At 56.0% G+C, this 22,736-nt stretch overlaps 2 protein-coding genes across 3 annotated transcripts; one reads left to right on the top strand and one right to left on the bottom strand.

The window, feature by feature from the left end:
• The first annotated feature begins 6,085 nt into the window (after positions 1 to 6,085).
• Positions 6,086 to 22,591, top strand: KDELR1 (KDEL endoplasmic reticulum protein retention receptor 1). Of its 2 annotated transcripts, none has more exons than XM_030544964.1 (5): positions 6,086 to 6,369; positions 7,484 to 7,584; positions 9,102 to 9,260; positions 9,443 to 9,695; positions 10,781 to 11,633. In XM_030544964.1, exons 1-5 carry the CDS (start codon positions 6,279 to 6,281, stop codon positions 10,813 to 10,815), a joined length of 639 nt encoding a protein of 212 aa, XP_030400824.1. In that variant the 5' UTR covers positions 6,086 to 6,278; the 3' UTR covers positions 10,816 to 11,633. The 2 variants fall into 2 exon arrangements, with proteins under 2 accessions (XP_030400824.1, XP_030400823.1); XM_030544963.1 differs by lacking the exon at positions 10,781 to 11,633 and adding an exon at positions 22,509 to 22,591 and having other exon boundaries at positions 6,229 to 6,369.
• Positions 13,752 to 22,329, bottom strand: SYNGR4 (synaptogyrin 4). The gene is made up of 5 exons (XM_030544957.1): positions 22,231 to 22,329; positions 19,135 to 19,278; positions 16,936 to 17,170; positions 15,798 to 15,934; positions 13,752 to 14,335 (listed from the first exon to the last, which is right to left on the bottom strand). Exons 2-5 carry the CDS (start codon positions 19,228 to 19,230, stop codon positions 14,075 to 14,077), a joined length of 729 nt encoding a protein of 242 aa, XP_030400817.1. The 5' UTR covers positions 19,231 to 19,278; positions 22,231 to 22,329; the 3' UTR covers positions 13,752 to 14,074.
• Positions 22,592 to 22,736: the final 145 nt, after the last annotated feature.

The following is a 22,736-nucleotide window of genomic DNA, read 5'->3' on the forward strand; positions in this document are numbered from 1 at the left end:
AGGAGGCGACATCGCCCCCCCCCCCGCCGCCCCCCGTCTGTCCCTCCTCAAGGTTGCAGCAGCCCCAGCTCCGCCGCCCGGCAGCCGCTACACATGTTGCATCCGAAGTTAGCGCGATGCCAAACGCGTCTGCTTCGGCTCCGGGCGCCCGGAGCCCCGATCCTCCTCCCCCCCTCGCCCCAGCTTCTCCGGCAGGGGGGCCCGGGAGGGGAGGGCCCCTCTCCTCTCCTCCTTCCAGAATGGCCGATCCGCCGGCCCGTGTCTCCTCCCTGCTCGCCCGGACACCGCTCGCCTGGTGTTTTTCCCCGTCCCCTTGGGTCACCTTTCTCCGTGCGCCCGGGGAGCGCGCAGTGGGGACGGGGGCGTGGGGCTTGGTTTGACTCCTGTAACGCAGAGCTACACCCGCCCCGGCTGCCGCGTACACACACACACACCCCGCCTGGGACACACACTCACACACACAGCGCCAGGGTCATTAACATTCACAGCCCATCGCCGCCCAGGCAGGCGGGCGCAGGTTGGAACCCGGCGCTGCGGGCCGGGGCTGCCTGAAGCGGGGGGGCCCGAGCCGGAGGAACGTGGGTGGGGGGGCAGGAATCACCCCTGTAGTGAAACGGGGTGTGGGTGGGGGGGGTGAAGGGAGAGGGATGGAGCGCAGCGGGAGGGGAGAGCTTGGAGCAGAAAAGGGGGGAGGCTGGGGGAAGAGATAGAGATCCCTTTGCCCGCCCCCCCCCGGATCCCCCAAATCTCAACGCACCCAGCCCTGCTGTCTGGGGTCTCGTCCCCCCATCAGAGCAAGGCAATGAGAGAAGGTAAGCAGGTATGGGGCAGGGGATGTCCAAAGGGTGTATGTAGCACAGAGGGGTGTGTGTGTGTGTGTGTGTCCAAAGGGTGTAGGTGGCACAGGGGTGTGTGAGGGTGTGTGTGTCAGAGGTGTGTGGATGTGTGTATGTAGCAGAGGGGTGTGTGTGTGTCCCCAAGGGGTGTATGCAGCAGAGGGGTGTGTGAGATCAGGGCTGCCCAGAGGATTCAGGGGGCCTGGGGCAAAGCAATTTCGGGGGCCCCTTCCATTAAAAAAAAGTTGCAATACTATAGAATACTATATTCTCATGGGGGCCTGCCTAGGGCCTGGGGCAAATTGCCCCACTTGCCCCCCCCCAGCAGCCCTATGTGAGATTATGTGACAAAGGGGTGTGCATGTGTGTATGTAGCAGAGGTGTGTATGTGTCCCAAATGGTGTATGTAGCAAAGGAGTGTGTGTGTGTGCCCAAAGGGTGTATGTATCAGAGGGGTGTGTGAGGTTGTGTGACAGAGTGGTACGTGTGTGTGCATATGTGTATGTATCAGAGGTGTGTGTATGTGTGTGTGTGTCCCAAGGAGTGTATGTAGCTGAGGGGTGTGTGAGGTTGTGTGACAGAGGGGTGTATGTGTGTATGTAGTAGAAGTCTGTGTGTGTGTCCAAGGGGTGTATGTAGCAGTGGGGTGTGTGAGGGTGTATGTGTCAGAGAGGTGTGTTTGCATGTGTGTGTGTAGCAGAGGAGGGTGTGAGTATGTGTGTGCAAGGGATGGATGTCTCCGAGGGGTGTGCATGAGAGATACACAAAGTTCCACACTCCCCTCCCTCCCCCACGTCCAGAGAAGCCAGCTGCCAATTTGCCCCCATAGCACCCTGAGTTGTGATACCGGTTGGTCTCTACAAGCTAAGCAGGGCCCAGGAAGTTAGGAGGGTGGAGGAGAGGCCACAGGGGAAGTGGCTGGTTAAAGGGGTGACCTCTAAGGGGTGTGTGGCTGGGATATCTTCCCCTTGGAGTCAGGGCTGACCCTAGAGGCTGTTGTGCTGAAAAGGGGGGGTGCTCCCCTGGCTGGCAGAGGGCTCTGAACCAAAAGGGGGCTGTGCTATGGTGGGCTCAGAAGCTCACAGGCCTGTAGAGGGGTAAATTTGCACCAAGTTTCACCCCAAAGCCAGGGGGGCAGAACCTAGGGGCCCCTATGGGGTAGGTTCACCCATGTGGGACAAGCCATGGGAGATACCGGCCCCACAGCACTTCCAGGGGAGAACACCGGCCCTGCGTCACAGCCGGGCCCCGGAGCACCGGTGTCTGCAATGACTGGCAGAGGAGAGCGCCCCCTGCCCAGCACCCCCCCAGCACCTCAGTCCAGCTGTCTTCTCTCTCGGTGCTGTCTGGCCAGTCCCCGCTGGGGCAGGCACGACGATGGAAGCCGTGGCAGAATGCGACTGGAGCTGGTTAGGAACAGCGGGGAGCAAGGCAGCTCACAGGAACAAAGGCCTCGTCCCCCATTCGTGACGCTCGGGCTCTCTGCAGAGAACAAGGGAAGAAGGAAGAAAGGAGAAAAAAATAGACACGGCCGATAGAAAATGTAATGGCAGAGCACCAGCTGGGTGTGAGGAGACAGCCAATCAGTCCCTGCCCTGTTCTGGGGGGCTAGTGGTTAGAGCAGGGGGAACTGGGAGCCAGGATGCCTGGGTTCTCTCCCTGGCTCTGGGAGGGCCGGGGTGAAGGAGATTGAGCGGGAAAGGGCCTAGGGCAGCTGAGATGCCCTGGGGAGGGAGGAAGGGGGGGGCTGATCTGACCCTCCCTCCAGGTGGGACGTGGGGGGTGCTGAGCCGCTGGTGCCCTGCAGTGGGCCCCTGAAATTCCTGCCGTTCTGTGGCCCCCTTGATCATTTCCCGAAACCCCTTCATTAGGCGCCAGGAGGAGAGGAACTCATCCCATGTGCAGCTCTGCCAGGGCCCCTCACTCTCAGCCCCCTGCTTGCTCAGGCCTGGGGGCCCTGTATGATTAGTGGCGGTGCCAAGCTCATCCCTCGTCGCTTGGCTTTTTCCCTCCCAAAGTCGTGCTGTGAAACAAGTGTCCTGGACCAAGCCCATAATTCCCCTGACATTTCAACGGGAAACTTCATCTCCTGCCCCAGATGTTCCCGTGAGCTGTTACACAGCCTCCATGCCCCACCCCAGAGGGGCCGCTTCTCAGTGCCAGGCGAGGGGTCCCTGTGTAACTGGTCTCTGCACTCCACCTCTGCAGGGCTGCATTTCGGAGCTGGGTGAGGGGTTCTGTATACCCAGCCCCCTCACCCCACCTCAGATGTGGCCACGTTCCAGTGCTGGACAAGGGGTCCCTGTATAAATAGCCCCTGCACCCCACCCCTGAGGCAGCTGCATTTTATAAAAGCTATAACTGGAGTTATTAATCCATCTTTAGCCTTTTCTAAGTGCCTACCCGAGGCCTTTTAGAAACCTCAATGAATTGCCTCTCACAAGCCCCCAGGAATCCTGGATCCCAGCTCCCACTGCTCTATCCATTAGTCCCCACTCCCCTCCCAGAGCCAGGGAGAGAACCCAGGAGTCCTGGTTCCCCCCGCCCCCCAGCAGGCTGGCTGTCCTGCTTACCATTCCCCTCATGCAGATCGGAAAGCAATTAATCAGCGTAGTTAGCAAACAGGGGAGCATGACTGTTTCAGAGCGCCAGCTGTTAGACCCTGGCAGCGTGAGGGGAATAGCACCCACCCATGCCGGCTCCCCCCCCAGCACCACCTGCCTCCCCACTTTTCTAGCCAGAGGCAATAAACAGCTGCACCCCTCCTCTCTATCACTCCCCCCGCTCTCAGCCCAGGGCATTGCCTCCAGGGCTCCTAGCTGCTGGGCAGCCCATGGGGACAGATGATCTTATGAGGGAAGTGCTGAGAACCAGGATGCCTGGGTTATAGCCCTAGCTCTGGGAGGGGAGTGGTGCCTAGTGGTTAGAGTGGGGAGGGGGCTGGGAGCCAGGCTACCTGGGTTCTATTCCTGGGACAGGAATGGGGTCTAGTGGCTACAGCTTGGAAAACCTGGCCCCATGGCCTATCTATATTTTGCTGCCTGGTTCTGTCTGCCCCAGCTCATGCGGGGGTTGGGAGGCAGGATGCTGGGGTTCCGTCCCCATGTAATGGGGCAGAAGTAACCCCTCTGTGTCTGCACACACCAGGGGCTGGAGTCTGCCCCTGGCTGGCTAGGCTGGTTCCTGAGCTGGTGCTGCCCCCTGCTGGCCAGAAGGGGCTCAGCTACATGAACTGAGAATTGTGGATGGGCCACAGGGACTTTTCCCCTCACCGGACTCCGGTGTCAGGACCCATGCCATGTCCCAAGGGACTCCATGAAGCCCTCCCTAAATCCCCCGCTGGAGGATGCAGGCATCTGATGCAGGATTCTCTTTCTCTTCCTGCCCTAAATGTTTTGTGTGGCTGATACACAGCCCCGGCGCCCCACCCCAGAGGGGCCGCATCTCAGCCCTGGGTAAGGGATCCCTGTATAACCAGCCTCTGCACCCAACTTCAGAGGGCTCGCATCTCAGCCCTGGGTAAGGGGTCCCTGTACAAGCAGACCCCTTGCCCCATCCCAGAGGGCCCACGTCTCAGCGCTGGGCAAGGGGTCCCTGGAAAAGGCATGTGGAGAGTTAGAGCAGGGGGGCTGGAAGGAGAGTGTGGTCTAGTGGATAGAGCAGGGGTTCAGCATAATTTCTCCACCATCTCTATCCAGCCCTGGCAGGCACTAGCTGGCACATCCCTCCCAGCTGCTCCCTGCATCAGCTGCAAGCAGAGCATGGTGACCTGGCAGCTCACACTACTCCACGCGGCTTCTGCCCACGGCTGGGCACTGCCGACCCAGCTCTCCTGCAAGGCACAGCATGGAGGGCTGTGGGTGGCACCAGCTTGTGTGCTCAGCATCCAACGAAGCTGGAGCCTGGGGGGACCCCCAAATCACCCCACCCCATTAGCTATGCCCCCCAACAGATGCTCCACCTCAGCCTGGCAGAAACACCTTCCCCCCAGGCTCTGATCTCTGGGCCCAACCCTCCGGCTCCAGGGGATAGGCAAAGCCCAGCTGGGCTGTACCTATGGGGTTGTTTGGGGGTGGGGGCTAGATGTCCATGCAGCATGAGCCCATTCCCTTGGGGAAACCTGGAGGAGAGAGGGAGGCATTATACCCCGTCCCCCATGGATGGGAGAACCACAGAACTAATTCACAGTCCTCTTTGCTCTAACCACCAGCCCTCACTCTCCTCCCCGAGCCGGGGAGAGAACCCAGGAGTCCTGGTTCCCAGGCACCCCATTGTGTAACCACTAGACTCCCCTCCCAGGAGTCCTGACTCCAATATGCTCATCTTATCAGAAAGTGGTTTGAGCATTGGCCTCCTAAACTCAGGATTGTGAGTTCAATCCTTCAGGGCGCCATTTAGGGAACTGGGGCAAAAAATCTGTCTGGGGATTAGTCCTGCCCTGAGCAGGGGGTTGGACTAGATGAGCAGTCTCTAACCGTTTCTGGGTGGCAGGCACCGGATGACGAGCCACTGAGGACAGTGGCCAGCAGACAAGCATCTGCTGAAATGCTACGGAGAAGGAGCAACGTGGAGGCGTCGCTGCCGAACATCAGCAGCATTTTGGTGGTGATGCCGCTTTTTGGCGGCATTTCGGCGGATGCTTGTCTGCCAGCTACTACACGGGCGTACATAGAAGCCCTGGAGGGTGCCTTGTCACCCGTGAGCCCCACATTGGGGATCACTGGACTAGATGATCTCCTGAGGTCCCTTCCAACCCTGATAGTCTGTGATTCTGTGAATTCCAAAAGCACAGCGCCTCCTAGCGTTGCCTTAGGGCATTGAGGCCAGCACCCCCTGCTGAGCCCCTTCCCTGCTCCCTGCAGCCCAGCACGCCCCTCGGGCATGGGGGCCAGCGGTGATTGTCAAGGTGACATCACTGTGTGTTTGGTTGGGTTGAGATTTGGGGGGCAGGCATGAGGGGTGTCCCTGAGCTGAGAGCAGAGGAGGGGGACGACCTCCCAAAGACCCATTTATTCTGGATATCCTCTATGGGGCCGGCAGGGGGAGGATTGTTGCAAAGAGAGGGGCAACTTGGATGACAGCAAATTTGGGGAGCAGTGGGGTGGCATTCAGGTCATTCAGCGTGGCTTCCTCCCAGCTCCAGGAGGGGGGTGGGGTCTAGTGGTTAGAACAGGTGGGTGGGGGAGGCAGGACGCCTGGGTTCTCTCCCCGGCTCCGGGAGGGGCAGGACACGTTGTCATCTCTCTCCTCGCTCTCAGCCCGGCCCCGCGGGGGAGGGGAGGGAATTTTCTTTGCTCCTCCTTCCTCGACCCGCTCGGGCCTTGTTTCCTCAGCCCCACACATACTCCAGCCGGGCCCTTCCCAGCCAGCAAGGGGCGCCCCTCCCCCAGCTCGCCAGCCAGCCCCCCCAAGCCCCCTCCGCACCCCCTCTCCCGAGCCGCCATGAACATCTTCCGATTCCTGGGGGACATTTCCCACCTCCTGGCTATTATCATCCTGCTGATGAAGATCTGGAAGACGAGGTCCTGTGCGGGTAAGGAGGCCCCCCCCATACCCCTTCTCTGCACCCCCAAACTACCCCTCCGGGTTTCCCCTGGGAAACTGCCCCGGGCTCTCTTTGGAGGGGTCCTCGCTGGCTCAGCCCAGCCTCTCGCCCGGAGCAGGGCGGTTCTCCGCCTCCCGTGTAACAACGGGCAATTATTGGGGTGCGTGGCCCCCAGCGCACCCCTCCGTCTCTGGCCTTTGGGGGGCATTGTGGGGGGGCCTGGGCTCCCCAGCGCGCCCATCCTGCGGCGGCCTGGTCACCCCTCTGGTTTGCTCCCTGCAAATTAGGTGTATGTGCGATAAAATACGGGGGGGGGTCTCCTTGATTGGGGGGAGCTGGGAAGTGGAGGGGACTCTGGGGGAGCAAGGTAGCCCCTAAACTATAGGGGGAGCACGGAGGTGTAGAAGTAAATTGGGGGCCTCCTCACCCCACAAACAGACCCTCCCCCTTTGAGATCGACTTGGAATTGACTTATTTGGAGAATTGGGGGAGAGATTTGGGGGATAATTAAACTTCATATTGGGGAGCAGACACCCCTCGTGAAGGGGGGATGGGCCCTTTGATTTGCGGGGTTCAGTGCACCCCCCACTCGTGTGGTGGGGTGGGAATAGCCTCGGCTGGGTTTTGAGGGGCTCGGGGTTCTGGAAGGCGGAGGACTTGGGGGGCGGGAGGAAATGGGGTTCCCCACTTGCCTGTGGGGGAAGTTTGAGGGGTTGTGAGAGGGGGGTCAGAGATCCCACAAATCACACCTGCCCCCCCGCCCCCATCCTCTGCTGGGAACGTCTGTATGGGGCACAGACCCCCAGGCACACACGTACTGCAGGGGGCTGTGATGGGGTGAAGCCAGAGGCCTGGTCTGTGTGGGGCAGCCCCGGGCTGGCGTCAGCAGCTTGCCCTGGGCTGCAGAGCGATCCACGGGCAGGGCAGGTGGGAAAGGCCCTGGATAGAATAGGCCTGGAACGGCTGCTGCTCCTCACTCCCGACATGCAGCCCCCCTTCTAGCCTAACCCTGGGCTGCCCCCCCCCCCCGGCTCTGCACGTGCCCCTGACTCCCAACCCGCAGCCCCCTGACCCCCACTTCATCTCTCTCCCCCCCGGGCAGGGATCTCCGGGAAGAGCCAGATTCTCTTCGCTGTCGTGTTCACCACCCGCTACCTGGACCTGGTCACCAACTTTATCTCCTTCTACAACACCTCCATGAAGGTAAGGCCTGATCACTGTGCCTGGGGGCCCCCCAGGCCCCCTCCCATCATCTGCCCCCCTCGGCCCTCTCCGACCCCCTCGCGCACACCCCTCATCGGCAGGGCCCCCCGGGGGGGCAAGTGGGGCAATTTGTCCTAGGCTTTGCAGGGGCCCCCATGAGAGTTTTTCAGGGCCCCTGGAGCAGGGTCCTTCACTTGCTCTGGGGGCCCCAGAAACCTCTCGCGGGGCCTGGGACCCCGGAGCTTCTTCTGCTCTGGGACCTGCTGCCGAAGTGCCCTAAAGACCCGCGGCAGGGGGTCCTTCCGCTCCGGGACCCGCTGCCGAAGTGCCCTGAAGACCTGCGGTGGGGGGGGGGTCCTTCTGCCCCAGGACCCGCTGCCGAAGTGCCCTGATGACCCCCAGCGGGGGGTCCTTCCACGCCGGGACCCGCTGCCGAAGACCCCAGGCTCCCTGTATTCTCTGGGCGGCCCTGCTCATCAGCTCCCTCCCGCTTTCCCCTGAGTTTCATTTGGATGCTTGGTTCTTTGTTTCCGCGTCGGGTGAGGGATCCCCATAAAACCAGACCTGGCACCCCACCATAGAGGGGCTAGGTCTCAGTGAGGGGTGCCTATATAACCAGCTCCTGTGCCCCATCCATGGGGGGCTATATCTGAGCGCCAGGCCAAGGGTCCCTGTATAACCAGCCCCCGCGCCCTATCCAAGGGGGGCTGTATCTGAGCGCCAGGCCAAGGGTCCCTGTATAATCAGCCCCCGCGCTCCATCCAAGGGGGGCTGTATCTGAGCGCCAGGCCAAGGGTCCCTGTATAACCAGCCCCTGCGTCCCATCCAAGGGGCGCTGTATCTGAGCGCCAGGCCAAGGGTCCCTGTATAACCAGCCCCCGCGCTCCATCCAAGGGGCGCTGTATCTGAGCACCAGGCAAAGGGTCCCTGTATAACCAGCCCCCGTGCTCCATCCATGGGGGGCTGTATCTGAGCGCCAGGCAAAGGGTCCCTGTATAACCAGCCTCTGCGCCCCATCCAAGGGGTGCTGTATCTGAGTGCCAGGCAAAGGGTCCCTGTATAACCAGCCCCTGCGTCCCATCCAAGGGGCGCTGTATCTGAGCGCCAGGCAAAGGGTCCCTGTATAACCAGCCCTCACACCCACCCCAGAGGGACCATGTATCAGCGAAGGGTACCCGTATAGCCCGTCCCCATGCCCCAGCCCAGAGGGGCCGCGTCCTAGCCCCGGGCTAAGGTCCCCATATAGGCAGTCCTCACACCCCAGCCCAGTCCCAGTGCCAGGCGAAGCGACCCCATATAACCAGCGCCTACCCCCCACCCCAGAAGGGTCACGTCTCAGCGCTGGGTGAAGGGTCCCTGTCTGTACCTGTCATTTCACCTGGGGTGGGGGCTACCTCATTGTGCTGGGTTTGTGCAGTGCCTGTTGTGGGCTCCTCTCCGTGGCTGCTCGCCCACCGCCTGGGATAACCCGCGAGGACGGATTGTGGCTCCCACCCAGCTCTGCCTCTTGTCTCCAGGTCGTGTACATCGCCTGCTCCTATGCCACGGTGTGGCTGATCTACAGCAAGTTCAAGGCCACGTACGACGGGAACCACGACACCTTCCGGGTGGAGTTTCTTGTGGTGCCCACGGCTGTGCTGGCCTTCCTGGTGAACCACGACTTCACCCCGCTGGAGGTAACAGCGGCCCCATGCCCCCGGCGGGGGCACCGCCAGGCTGTTTGGGCAGGGCTTGGTTACTCTGGGGGCGGGCAGGGAGGGAGGGCGTCTCCCAGCCTAGAGCCTGGCGCGGGGGGATCCCGTGGACTCCGGCACGAGTTCTAACCAGTTCTCTCCCCGTCGCTGCGTGGGTCCTAAAGATCCTCTGGACCTTCTCCATCTACCTGGAGTCGGTGGCCATCCTGCCGCAGCTGTTCATGGTGAGCAAGACGGGCGAGGCGGAGACCATCACCAGCCACTATCTCTTCGCCCTGGGCATCTACCGCACCCTCTACCTCTTCAACTGGATCTGGCGCTACCAGCAGGAGGGCTTTTTTGACCTGATTGCCATCGTGGCCGGGCTGGTGCAGACCATCCTCTACTGCGACTTCTTCTACCTCTACATCACAAAAGGTGAGTGCGGAGATTAGGGACCGGGATCTAGCAGTCAGAGCTGGGGGGCTGGGAGCAGGACTCCTCTGGTCTCTCCCCAGCTCTGGGAAAGGAGTGGTGTCTAGTGGTTAGAGCAGGGGGAGGCTCGGAGCCAGGACTCCTGGGTTTATCCCCGGCTCTGGGAGGGCAGTGGGGTCTCATGGGTTTGAGCAGGGTGGGCTGGGAGCCAGAACTGCTGGGTTCTGTCCTTCCACTTGGAGGGGAGGGAAGTCTAGTGGTTATGGGGGGGGGCAGCTGGAAGTGAGGACTTCTGGGTTCTGTTTTGGCTGTGTCACTGATTCACTTTGTGGTCTGGGGAGAAAACAAGTTGTTTCCCCTCGTTATACCCCAGTTAGCACTTCTGGAAACTGAGCTGCGTTCACCCACCTCCCAGGGTGGGCATGTGTGGGGAGCTGGGGTCGAATGACCTGTGCTTCCTGGGCTAACACTGGTAATTCAGCGGGGATCTGTGCAACACAGATCTGGTGCGGTCATTAAAGGCTCTGTGGGACTTTACTGGGGGAGTCGGATTGGCAAATCCCTGTACAGTGGCAATTTTATCCCATGGCCTTGTCGCCTCTGCTGTGCCAGCCCACCATGCCAGCCAACCCTGTCAAATGCTGCTGCCTAAAGTTAGGAATCAAAATCCACTTTGGGGAAGAGGCTGGATTTTGTCAGAGGGACCAGGTGCTCCAGGGTCGATGGGAGCCGAGTGTGTTCAGCCCCTCTGCGAATCAGGCCCTTGTTTGAGTGCCTAAAATTCAGGGCTTGGCATTTGGTCTCTGTTCTCGCTCGTCATACTTTTCTAGCATGGCTGTGTGCTGCTAAATAGCTGCCATGCCCCCACCCCAGAGGTGGCTGCATCTCAGTGCTGAGAAAGGGCTCCTTGTACAAGCAGCTGTTGCGCCTCACCCACAGGTGGCTGCGTTTCCCCTCTGGGTCAGCAAGTCCTTTGTGACCAGCTATCATATCCCACCCTAGAAGGGGCTGCCTCTCCGTGGTGGGGGAAGGTGTAAAGTGCCTTGAGGCCAGAGGTGTAAGAAACGCTGAACTCCTTCTTCCCACAGTTCTAAAGGGGAAGAAGCTGAGTTTGCCAGCGTAGTGGCATCCTGCTCCCACTGCCCTCCATCAGCCCCTAGGAGGAGGCCTGTTCACATGCAGACAACAGACACGTACCGTTTCGGACTCTTTTTTTGTTTTTTAACCAACTGAACCAGCCACAAGTCGAGCTGAGCTCTCCTGTATTTACTGTCACCTGGAACTGTTAGCCACTCGAGTGAGAGACCGTGGGGATTTGGGAGGAAACAGCCGACAGGCCTTTTCTGGTCGAGACGGATCTCTGGGTTTGAGAGTTTGTAGTTTTTTGCCTTTTGAAAACACCCAATCCCATTTCTCCTGCCCTTTCTCTTCTTTTTCTCCCTCTTCCCTTATTTTTATAAACAGCCGGGGACGTTTTAAATGGGCTCCTCTCTTCCCTCTTGGCTGATTCCCCGGTTGTGTAGCCAGACAGGCTCGCTGAGGTCTTTGGTGCCTGCAGCGTGGTTTCACCAACATCTGCTCAGACGGAGGCCAGGTTTTTTTGGGGTGCTGTTTTCGAGGCATAGGGTGGGAGTGTTATTTCACACCACAGGGAAGGCACTGAACTGAACTAGCCTCTGGTTCCTTTTGATAAAAATCCATTTTTTTCATTTCGAGGTGGGAATTGAATCTCTCTCTGTTTATTCCTTTTTTCTTTATTGGCAAAGAGGGCGCAACACACTAAACTCTGTAAATCTCTTTGTTTTGTACATAATTGATGGTTAATTCCTTGTTCTCTTTAAATAAACAGAAAAAAACAAATCCTTTTTTTTTTTTTAAATCAACTTAGTGCCTTTTTTTGGAAAAAAATCAATAAAAGAGAAACCTGCTTTGTTTTCCTGGCCTGTGTGTGGTCACCTCTTTGTCTCCTCTCTGTTATTCTGGCAGTTTCGATTGGATTCAGGGCTCCCCATCACTTCCTGTCCTAAACATGGTGTTGCTGTATGTGCCATTGAATGTTTTTCATTGGAACATTTTTTTTTTTCCTGGAAAAGTAGGGGTTTGATTAAAGGAATTTTTGTTGAAAAAGGGTCTGTTTTTTCCACAGGTAATTTTGAATTGTTTCATCCAAAGACAAATGCCTCCAACCCAAAATATTTTGTTTTGATTTTTCACACAACATCCAATCAACCTGTGGAACTCATTACCATGGGATGTTGTGATGGCCAAAGGTATAACTAGTTTCAAAAAAGAATTTGATAAGTTCATGGAGGATACGTCCATCAATGGCTATTAGCCAAGATGATCAGGGATGCAACATTATGTTTCAGGGGACCTGAAAGCTCTGGCTGCCAGAATGTGGGATGAGAAGACAGGCTTGCATCTTTCCAAAATTGTCCTGTGCTGTACATTCCCCCTGAAGCTCTGGTACTGGCCAATGTCAGAGACAAGATACTGGACTAGATGGACCATTGGTTTGACCCACTATGGCAGTTCTTATCTAGATGCTGTTGCAGTGGCTTATGGGAATTGTAGTTTGGGTGCCTCAATATTTCCAGGCTCCCAACTGAGTTTCATTTCCCATGATGCACCACCTCCCTTCACTGAGAGGCGAGAGGGTCCTATGCCATGGGAGATGGAATCCAACCAGGGAGCCTGTCTTACGGAGCAGACTGGCACCCAAACTACAAATTCCATGAGACACCGCAGCAGATTTGAACTGAAGATTTCAGGCTTTGATTTATTTTTTCCTGCCAAAAAGTGGTAGTTGTCTGTGGCAATAGAACCCTTTTTCTCCCCAGTGGTAATTCTGAGTTCTTTGGGAATCACTTACTTCTGCTCAGCTCAAAGTCAGTCCTGTTCCAGGGGGTTCAAAATAAATATACAGCCCATGTGCCACCTCGGTTTGAGCATCAGCTGCTAAACCCAGGGTTGTGAGATCAATCCTTGAGGGAGCCACGTAAGGATCTGGGGCAAAAAACAATACTGGGTCCTGCTAGTGAAGACAGGGGGCTGGACTCAGTGACTTTTCAGGGTCCCTTCCAGCTCTGTGAGATAGGTATAGTTCCATATATTTTATATTTATATTCAGATGATGCAAAATCTCAGCTTCACCCATTTTTTTAAAAAGTAAGTTTCCAGCCCTCCTGGTTGCAAAGAAAACCTTTCGCTGGGAACTGAGGTTAAACCAGGGATGAAAGTGGGCCAGTACAGCATACCGGTAAGAACCCGTACCAGCCCATATTCACCCCACATTAAAGCACTGCTGCAGCACCACTTTAATGTGCCTGCCCCTTTTGCCTCCCATATCGGGGGCTCTGCTGGCGCAGACCCTACCAGCAGGGCTGCCAACTGGGTGGGGGAAGGGCAGCAACATTAAAGCACTGCCACGGCAGCGCTGTAACATCCCTGCCCCTTCCCCCCCAGTCAGTGGCCCTGCTGGTAGGGTCTGTACCAGAAGGGCCCCCAACAGAGGAGGCAAAAGAGGCAGGGATGCTAAAGTGCTGCCGCAGCACAGGATCCTTCAAGCGCTGCCATGGCACCCCTTTAACATCCCTGCCCCTTCCCCAGGAGGAGGGGGCAAAGGGAACAGCTACAGGGACTTACCGGTACAGGGCAGGCCAGGGCTGGCTCTGACCCACCCCGCCCCTCCCCTTCCGCCTGAGGCCCTGCCCCTTCCGGGGGCCAGAGCCAGCCCCAGACCAGCCCCGTACTGGTAAGTCCCTGTAGCCACTTTCACCCCGGGTTAAACCAAAGCAGCGCTTCCTGCTTGAGTCTGCGGGCAGCCTGAAACAACAGCTTGGAGATGCATGAACTCCTTGCTCCTGCACCTTGTTGACATGTTGATTCAAATGCTGCAACATTGTCAATGTAACTGTTGCTGCTGGCCTTTTAGCAGAAGCAGCTGGTGCAGGGAAGAAAATGCAGTAGGAGGAACAGCTGAGCCACAAAGATAAGGAGGAGGCTGGCGGAAGGAAGAGCGCAGAAATACCACTGACCTCTAAGGAGTTGGGTATATCTTTCTCACTTTATTGTCACCAAACGTGACAAAGAACAGTAACTAATTTAGACACATTCTATCCTCGATCTTTGCAAACTTCCAATTGGGATCAGCACGGTGGCGGGGGAATGGAGCTCTGTATTTAGGGCCATAACTACATGGAATTCGTCCCTTTGCATCAAATGAGTTTGACACCCATGATTGTTGGCTTTCATCTCAACACTGCTTCTCTGTGTCTCAAGTCTCCTTCCCTCTTGCCTTATGATTTGAATTAAGCCACTCAGGTTCTGGTTGAGAAAGCAAAAGCCTCTCTTTATTTACTGCAGAGTGAAAAAATAGATCTCTAATTGTCATTCAGGAAAGTGAGCCGGTTTTCCATAGGAGTCTGTGGGAAGGGGGTGGAGCTGGCTCTTCTGCCTTCGGTGGGAGTGGAGCTGGCTCTTCTGCCTTCGATGGGGCTATGATACTCCATGCTGTTGGGGATGGAGGTGGTGGTGACAGAAGAGAGTGTGGTCATGGCCACAGTGCCTTCGTCCAAGGACTGTTTGTAGGAAATGGGGCGCTCAGCCCACAGGCCCCTCAGGGCTCGGTAGCCCAGGTACACCTGCAAGGCAGAGATCGGGAGACCTGTCACATGCATGTCATTCTTAGTCCAAGCATCTCCATTTACTCTTAGGGAATGATCTCACTGCAGCGTTAACTCAGGTTAGCTACACTCAAATTACAACTCAACTACCAGCTGTGTCCGCATTGGCGCATATGCGGTTCAAGGACCTAGGGGGGCACATCTGGCGGTTCTGAGCACTGCAGTAAACTGAGCTGCTCTCTATTCTTTCCCAGTGAATTACAGGAGAACTTGTCTGTCCTTTCTGGGCAAAGGGGGGTCGGGGGAGGATTAGCAGCACTTGAGCGGAGCTAGCCTGCTTCTACACTGGAAAGAGGTTGTGTTAGCAACTGATGAGCTGTGCTTCTGAGAGTTTTAGCCCATGCCCCCTCTTGGGCCAGGAGCACCACCCCACACTCAAGGGCTGTTGTGTGTATGAGACTCAAGTAAGTGGTAACACTCAGATTAACTTTGCTGTGAAGACAGGCCCTCAGAAGGACTTCCAGGGATAGTTCTCCAGGCCGTGTAAATCCATATAGCTCTGACTTCACTGGAGTAACAACTGATTTACTCCAGCTAAGAATCTGGCCCTCAGTTTGATTAGTTCAGCCCTTCTGGCATTGGAATCCCCCACTTCCTGAGCTGGAATACTAGCTGAATCCTGAATCACTCAATTAATGTGGTGCCTGCACATGAGTGAGAGAGACAGGGAAGGTCCGTAACAGATCTTGTGAGAAGGCCCCTCCTGACAGCGAGTGACTAAGTCGGCAGGCAGCCCATTGAGGAAAGTATGAGTCACCCATTTGCAGGTGGTCTGTTAAGGGCCTGATCCCAAGAGGCGCTCAGCAGCTGCTGCTCCCCTTAAAGACAAAGGCATCAGGCTTTCTTTTTGGCACCTCAAGTCAGGTGTGAAGAAGGGTGAACTGGCAAAATATGAAGGGGGTGGTGTCTTGGTATGAAACAAGCCAAGGATTCCTGTCATCGGGATGGGAAGTCACAGCTGTTGATAGAACCTGTGTGGACTAGTGGGGTAAACATGGGTGCTTCCAGCAAAGGAGCCAGGTGAGCATGGCTTCTTACCACAGCTGGCTCCGTGCCTCAGTTTCCCCATATACCAGTTTACCTCCAGTGTGTGTTAAAAGGGTTAATTGCTTTGGAAATGTAAAGTGCTACAACCATGTTATGTGATGAGAAGGAGGAGCCCTCTAATGCAGGAAGGAAGAAATAGACAGAAATCACAGTAGCGCCCCACACAACTTTCATTCTTAAGTTAGTGCTATTTCCCAGAAAGGGCCAATTCTGTCTTAGTTAAGAGGGGAAATCTCATTTCCTTCCCGCCCAGTAGTGAAACATTCCTTTTACAAGGCAGCGCAGCAGGGGCTCTGCTATGATTGCTGGATCAACGGGGTGTATTCGCTCTGGAAAGGACTGGAGTCGAGAAAGAGAGGTGAGAATTTCTTACCCAGCAGGGGATGGAGAAGAAAGCAAAGGCAATGCTGGCGCTGGCTGAGCTGCTTCCCAGCAGGTAGTGGTGAGCAGACCTGTTCCATTGATTGGCCAGGAAACAGAAGCCAACGAACCATATGCACGACCAGATGACTGGAAAGACAGGGAGCAGGATTATGGGCAATGCAAACAGGTGTGGTGGGGAGTTATGGTGAGGTGGGAATGGAGCTGTCAAAGGTGCATGCAAAAGCTCAAGGTGAGTGTTCCCCTTCCCATTTGTCTGAGGCAAACTTCCACACATGACTGAGATAATGGGGCTGCATTTCAAAGAATAAAGCAGCTGAAAAATATCATAAAATGCTCTCCGGTGGTTATTGTACAACCAAGTGAATGGGAAACTCAATGACACCTACTGCTCCAGGGGATAAGCTGCCTGAGGGGCTGGGGGGCATTTTTATCTCTGATGAACATCACTGGAAAATTGGTGGGTGTATTAAAAGAGGTGTTTTGCCTTCCTCTGAGACATTAGAAGGAGACAGAATGCCAAGCTAGATGGATCACTGGACTCCCCTGAGGTGGGATTCAGGAGACCTGGGTTCAATTCCTGTCTCAGCCATGGGTAAGTCACTTCATTGCCTCAGCTTCCCCATCTGTAAAATGCAGATGATATTTACCTCCCTTTGTAAAGCGCTTTGAGGTCTACTGATGAAAAACACTTGCTACGGACTATTGGTGTGATCCAGTGCAGAAGGCAGACTAGGGGCAGATACAGCAGACTAGATGGATCCTTAGCCTGATCAGGCGAGCTAGGGATACCACCTCTGCTCAGACCTGGTGATGGGGGTATTTGCCTTAAATGGGCTGCTTTTCTGATTGAAAATGTCTGCAGAGAGGATACCATGCTTAATAGACAGTTGAACTGATGAGGTACTGGCAGAGAATGAAGACAGACCAATGGGTCTGATCCAGTCCAGCTGGGAAGTGGGACAGCAGCCAAGATGTCTCAGTGCCTAGATTTGTAGCCCTTTGGCTTTGGCCAAAGTGGAAAGGGTTGAAAGTGCGTGAGTGAAGAGGGGCTTGCTGCTGTGCTATGCTGAGCTGTTGGTGACCAACATCATAGAGGGATGTTTGGATTTGGGGGAGTAATCACTTACTGGAGAAGGTCAGGTCCAGACTCAGGATAACAGATCTGACCTTGTGGCTAATGATGATGTCATAAGCGTCCAAGGCCAGGAAGAGGAAGGATTGCAGGAAGGCCAGGACCCCGGCTGTGATGGCATAGCTGCAGGCCACCCAATTGTCATTCAGCACGCAGCGCAGCTGGGATGAAGTTGTCACGTTCTGGTAGCCGTCGGTCACCAAGGAGGCAAATATGATCAGCGAGAAGAGCTGGGGTAGCAAAAAGGGAAAGAGTTAACCACATGTAGACAGACATACTGCTGGGATTGTGTAGGGCTGGGGCAACTGGTGGGTAATATGATTGTTCTGCCAGCTCCTCTTTTAGATTGTAAGATCTTTGAGGCAGGGACTGTCTCTATTTGTTTAGCACCCACCACAATGGGTCCCCAATTCCAAACTGTGATTCTGTAATATACACGATCAATAAAATGAAGTGGTGAGCAGCCAAGCTCTCTGGAGCAAGCATTGTCTGTCCTGTGTTTGTACAGCACCTAGTGCCAGAGGGGTCCTGCTCTGTGACTGGGACTCCTAGGCACCACCACAATACAAATAATAAAGAGGAACAAAAATGATCAAAGATTTAGGAAACCTGACCTAGGAGGAAAGGTTACAAAACTAGGCATGTTTAGTCTAGAGAAAAGAAGCCTGAGGGGGAACCTGAGAACAGCCTGTAAATACGTTAAGGGCTGTTATAAAGAGGGCTGTGATCAGTTGTTCTCCGTGTCTACTGAAGGTAGGAAAGAAGTAATCGGCTTAATCTGCAGCAAGGGAGATTTAGGTTAGATATTAGAAAAAATGTTCTAACTCTTAAGGGAAGTTAAACTGTGGAATTGGTTTTCAAAGGAGGCTGTGGAATCCCTGTCATTACAGGTTTTTAAGAACAGATTATAGACTCATGCATCCATCATAATCATCTAGATTGGACAAACACCTGTCAGGGATGTCTAGGTTTACTTGGTCCTTCCTCAGTGCAGGGGACTGGATTAGGTGACCTCTTGAGGTCCCTTCCAGGCCTGCATTTCTATGATTCCGTGACTCCAATATACTTCAACAGATGTTGAGGTTGCTCTGCGCCTCACAGCACTGGGCTCTGATAAAAGATTATCAGCTTGGGCAGAGAAATCCTTGGACACCTTTTCTGTTTGTAGCTCAGGAATTGCTGGCGGTGCCTGAACTCTGGCCTCCCACTCTGCTGTAGCGAAAAAAGAATAAGCTTTGCTCTCATGAGAGGATGCTCTTGGGGTAGGGCAACAGAGTGTGACTCAGTAGATCTGAGTTCAAGTCCAGGCTCTGTGTGTCCTCATACATGTCCCACTCTGTGAAATGGGGGCTGTAGTCCTGCTTGTCTATTTAAAGCCGTCCCTACTCCAGAAAGCTTAGAATGTGTTCTGGGGCCTTGAGGCACCTCTGTGATATAATGAACACTGGTAATAATGATTGCAGGACCTGAGCACTTGTCACAAGACTTACATCCCAGACACCAAGCAAAAATTAATGTGACTGGAGGAATCAATTGCTAGCCAATGAACAGTGACAGAAAGTGATAAGCAGCTTCTAGCTTGTACTTTTCATCAATCAATATCAAAGTACTTTACAAAGGAAGTCAGTATTATCTCCATTTCACAGATGGGGAAACTGAGGCACAGAGTAGGGGACAGGGTCACCCAGCAGGCCAGTGGCAGAGCTGGGAATAGAACCAAGGACGCCTGAGATCCAGTCCAGTGGGACCACCACTTTTACGTAGACAGATGGGCTGGCCTGGCTTGGTTGAAATATGAAGAGACTGGGCATCTTCCCCAAAGCTTGAGTGAACTCTGAGGTTTGAAAACATTTATTACTTTGGGGTGTTTTATATTTTCAAATGCCCTGGTTTCATACAGAATTAAAAACACCATGAGAGGGGGATGTAGGTAGGGGGATGTTATGTCCATCTATCTGCCCTGGGAATGGAGGACTTCAGTTTGCAAGCTCTCTAGGACTCTATCTGAGTTTGGATAGCACCGAGCACAATGGGACCAAATCCTCCTTGGGGCCTTTTGACGACTACTATCATATACTTGTTAATAATTAATTATTAGGGCATATGTTGTCAAGGTTCAAGCCAGTGCTGGTTGTGAGGCTAAATCTCCACCCCCGGGGCTTGGAGGTGGGCTTTTTCTCTTGGTTTCTCTCACCCCAGCTAGGATCCTAGCAATGGTCCGAGGTTGCCTCAGGAACTGGACCACGTTGTTCTTCGAGAGCTCCTGTGGACTCAAGCTTACCCTCCTCATTCTGCTGTCTTCTCACCTGCCTCGGGGTGAAGATAGATCTTTAGGATGCTAGAGGGAAACAAGGCAACAGACAAGAGATTAGAAGTGGTGATGAGGTGTCTAGTGTTCCCATTGCTAGGTGATCTTTAGTTCCCTCAGTCACATGGAAAAAGGGCCAATGCCTGAACCCTAATAATGCTCCCCTGTCCTATTTTCAGTGGGATGCCCCCAATTTACCTCCATGGAATTCATGTAAGCCCGGCTCTCCCCTGTCCTACTTCTGACTAACGCTGCCTGGCCAGAGGGGATTTGGCAGGAGGCATTCCAGAGTAGTTAGTGGAATAAGTATGACATTTACTTTATCCTCCAAACCCACCCACCCCGTCCCCGCCAGGTATCTGTGAGTCAGAGGGGAAGGATTTGACCCTGGTTCTGCCCTTTGACCCATGGCAGCCAAGTAACTGTGGTTGTGACAGGGCTCTTGGACCCTGGCAGGGCCGGCTCTAGCCATTTCGCCACCCCAAGCACGGCGGCACGCCACAGGAGGCGCTCTGCCGCTCGTCGGTCCCGTGGCTCTAGTTGATCTCCCGCTGACGTGGCTGCAGAGGGTCCGCTGGTCCCGCAGCTCCGATGGACCTCCTGCAGGCGTGCCTGTGGATGCTCTACCGGATCCACGGGACCAGCGGACCCTCCGCAGACACGCCTGCGGGAGGTCCACCGGAGCCGCCTGCCGCCCTCCCGGCGACCGGCAGAGTGCCCCCCATGGCATGCCGCCCCAAGCACATGCTTGGCGTGCTGGGGCCTGGCTCTGTGCTGACCCATCCCGCTATCCGAGACCATGCCAGAGTTTGCCTGAACTGGGGTTGGCAAGACTCCAGTTCTGCTGTCTGAGACTCCCCAGCCAGGGACCTCCTCCCAGGTGAGTACCCAGGAAGATGGCAGGGCTGACACCACGCTGACTCCCTCAGATTCCTGCTGTCCCTGACCACGGGGAGGATGGGGTTAGCGTGACCCTGTGGCGGGAATAATCCTGGCTTTTCCCTCCAGCCTCTCACGTTGCCATCATTCCTGACAGCTGCAGGCTTGGCATGGCCCTGTCTTTGCCATCTGAGCCACGCTACCATGCTGCATCTAAGCAAGGCAGGGCTGGTATGATCCCCATCTCTCCTTTGACTCAGTGACCATTTTATTGCTGACTGGGACTGCAATGGCATCACCCCAGCTGTGCCCTCTGATCTGTCCCTGACTACACCAGGGTTAGCACGATCCCAGCATTGCCTGCTACCATCCTTGATCTCCTTTGCTGTTATGAGGAGGGTGAGACCCTAGCCCTGCTTCTGACCCTCTAACTTTTAGGTTCTTCCTGATCGTGGTGGGGTTGGTGTAACCCTGGCTCTGCTCTCTGACCCATCCCTGGCTGCTGTGGGGTTAGCGTGTCTCTGGCAGAGGCAGAATTGGTGTGATCCCAGTTGTGCCCCCATCACATCTTGCTCTCCCTCACAAACAGGCGCACTATCTGATGCGAGGGGGTTGCCATCACCCCAGCACCCATCACATCCCAACCCAAATCTCTGACAGTGGCAGTGCTGGCATGATGCCAGCTATGCTCTATGTACCCGTTCAATTGCCAGCCCTGCTCTCTTTGATGTTAGAGGGGTTGGCATGACCCCTGCTTTGCCCCCTATCACCACCCAGCTCTCTCTGATATTCGGGGGAGGGTTGGCGTGACCCTGACTGTGACCCCATCAACTCTCTCTGACATTGGGAGGTTGGCAGGACCCCAACTGTGCCCCTCTCAGCTCTGTCTAACATTGAGGGGTTGGCATGACCCCCGCTATACCCCCCTCAGCTCTCTCTGACATAGGGGGGTTGTGTTGGTGACTTCGGCTGTACCCTCTCAGTCCTCTCACACTGGGGGATTGGCATGACCCTCGCTGTGCCCCCCTAAGCTCTCTCCAAAATTGGGGGGTTGGTGTGACCCCAGCTGTTCCCCCCTCAGCTCTCTCTAACATTGGGGGGGTTGGTGTGACCTCAACTATACCCCTCTAAGCTCTCTCTGACATAGGTGGTGTAACTTCGGCTGTGCCCCATCTGCTCTCTCCAACACTGGGGGGTTGGCGTGACCCCAGCTATACCCCCCTAAGCTCTCTTTGACATGAGGGGGTTGGCATGACCCTGGCTGTTGCCCCCTCAGCTCTCTCTGATACTGGGGGGTTGGCATGACCCCGGCTGTGCCCCCCTCACGTCTGACACTGGGGTTTGGCATGACCCCGGCTGTTGCCCCCTCAGCTCTCACTGATACTGGGGGGTTGGCGTGACCCCGGCTGTGCCCCCCTCACGTCTGACACTGGGGTTTGGCATGACCCCGGCTGTTGCCCCCTCAGCTCTCACTGATACTGGGGGGTTGGCGTGACCCCAGCTGTGCCCCCCTCACGACTCTCTGACACGGGGGGGTTGGCGTGACCCCGGCTGTTGCCCCCTCAGCTCTCACTGATACTGGGGGGTTGGCGTGACCCCAGCTGTGCCCCCCTCACATCTCTCTGACACGGGGGGGTTGGGGTGACCACGTTGCGGCTTCTCTATGGAGCCCGGTATGGGGGGGGCGGCTCATGGCAGGTTCCGGGGGACTCTCACCTCAGGGACCCCAACTCCCTGCTCCCCTGTCCCTATCCCCCCTCAGAGTCTCTCCTCAGTCCCCTTTTCCCGCCTTTTCCCTTCAAGCTTGCCCCCCCCCGCCCCCGCATCCCCGATAGGAGGGGGAAGGGGAGAGAAAGAGAAAGGAAGAGCTCGACGCCTGATTGGCTAGATTCTGGCCACGCCCCTATTTCAAACTCTGCCGCTGAGGCGGCGGTTGGAAACGCCCGTGGGGGTGGGGTGGGTCGGCCCAGGAGTAGGAGCCGGAACAAGCGCTGGGTTTTCGAATCAGCCGCGCGGGCTTTCCGGGAGGGAGGGGGCAGCCGAGCGAGAGTGCCGGTGCGCACGCGCGGTCTGGGAGGCAGGAAGAAAAGCACGCATGCGCACCGTGGAAAGGCACGGGCGGGGCAGAAAAAGGGACAGAGCGAGCGAGGAGTTTCGGATGCGCATGCGCAGACGCTCAATGTCAACACCGCCTTGCCCAAGGTTAGGGGGCCGCTGCCCGTGCGTGGGGATTCGTTGCTGCTCCGCACGTTGTTCACCCAGCCCCAGGGGCCTGGCTGGGTCGCGGTCCTTGGGGGGGGCACGTGGCTTGGGCGGGGTCAGTGGATCCCCCAAGCGGGTGGTGTCTGGTGACCTTTGACCTCTGTGACGGATCCCTGCAGACCCGGTGACCTCTGAACGGATGCGACCCTTGACCTTTGAACCCTGCACCCACGGCTGGTGACCTTTGAACCCTGCACAGTGGCAAGATGCCCTCGGTGCTGCCATCCCACAGCTGGTGACCTTTGAACCCTGCACCCACAGCCAGCGACCTTTGAACCCTGCACAGTGGCAAGACGCCCTCGGTGCCGCCATCCCACGGCTGGTGACCTTTGAACCCTGCACCCACA

This window comes from Gopherus evgoodei, unplaced genomic scaffold, assembly GCF_007399415.2.
Source record: "Gopherus evgoodei ecotype Sinaloan lineage unplaced genomic scaffold, rGopEvg1_v1.p scaffold_35_arrow_ctg1, whole genome shotgun sequence".
Classification (NCBI taxonomy): domain Eukaryota; kingdom Metazoa; phylum Chordata; order Testudines; family Testudinidae; genus Gopherus; species Gopherus evgoodei.

What these genes read in the sequence shown, in the direction of transcription:
- KDELR1 (XM_030544963.1), top strand. Translation starts at nt 6,279, where the DNA reads ATGAACATCTTCCGATTCCTGGGGGACATTTCCCACCTCCTGGCTATT. An exon ending in TCTACAACACCTCCATGAAG is followed by an intron (nt 7,585 to 9,101) that starts GTAAGGCCTGAT and finishes TCTTGTCTCCAG; the next exon opens with GTCGTGTACATCGCCTGCTC. An exon ending in CTACCTCTACATCACAAAAG is followed by an intron (nt 9,696 to 22,508) that starts GTGAGTGCGGAG and finishes GGATCCCTGCAG; the next exon opens with ACCCGGTGACCTCTGAACGG.
- SYNGR4 (XM_030544957.1), bottom strand. Translation starts at nt 19,230, where the DNA reads ATGAGGAGGGTAAGCTTGAGTCCACAGGAGCTCTCGAAGAACAACGTG. An exon ending in TTGCTAGGATCCTAGCTGGG is followed by an intron (nt 17,171 to 19,134) that starts GTGAGAGAAACC and finishes TTGCTACCCCAG; the next exon opens with CTCTTCTCGCTGATCATATT. An exon ending in TCTGGACCTGACCTTCTCCA is followed by an intron (nt 15,935 to 16,935) that starts GTAAGTGATTAC and finishes CTGTCTTTCCAG; the next exon opens with TCATCTGGTCGTGCATATGG.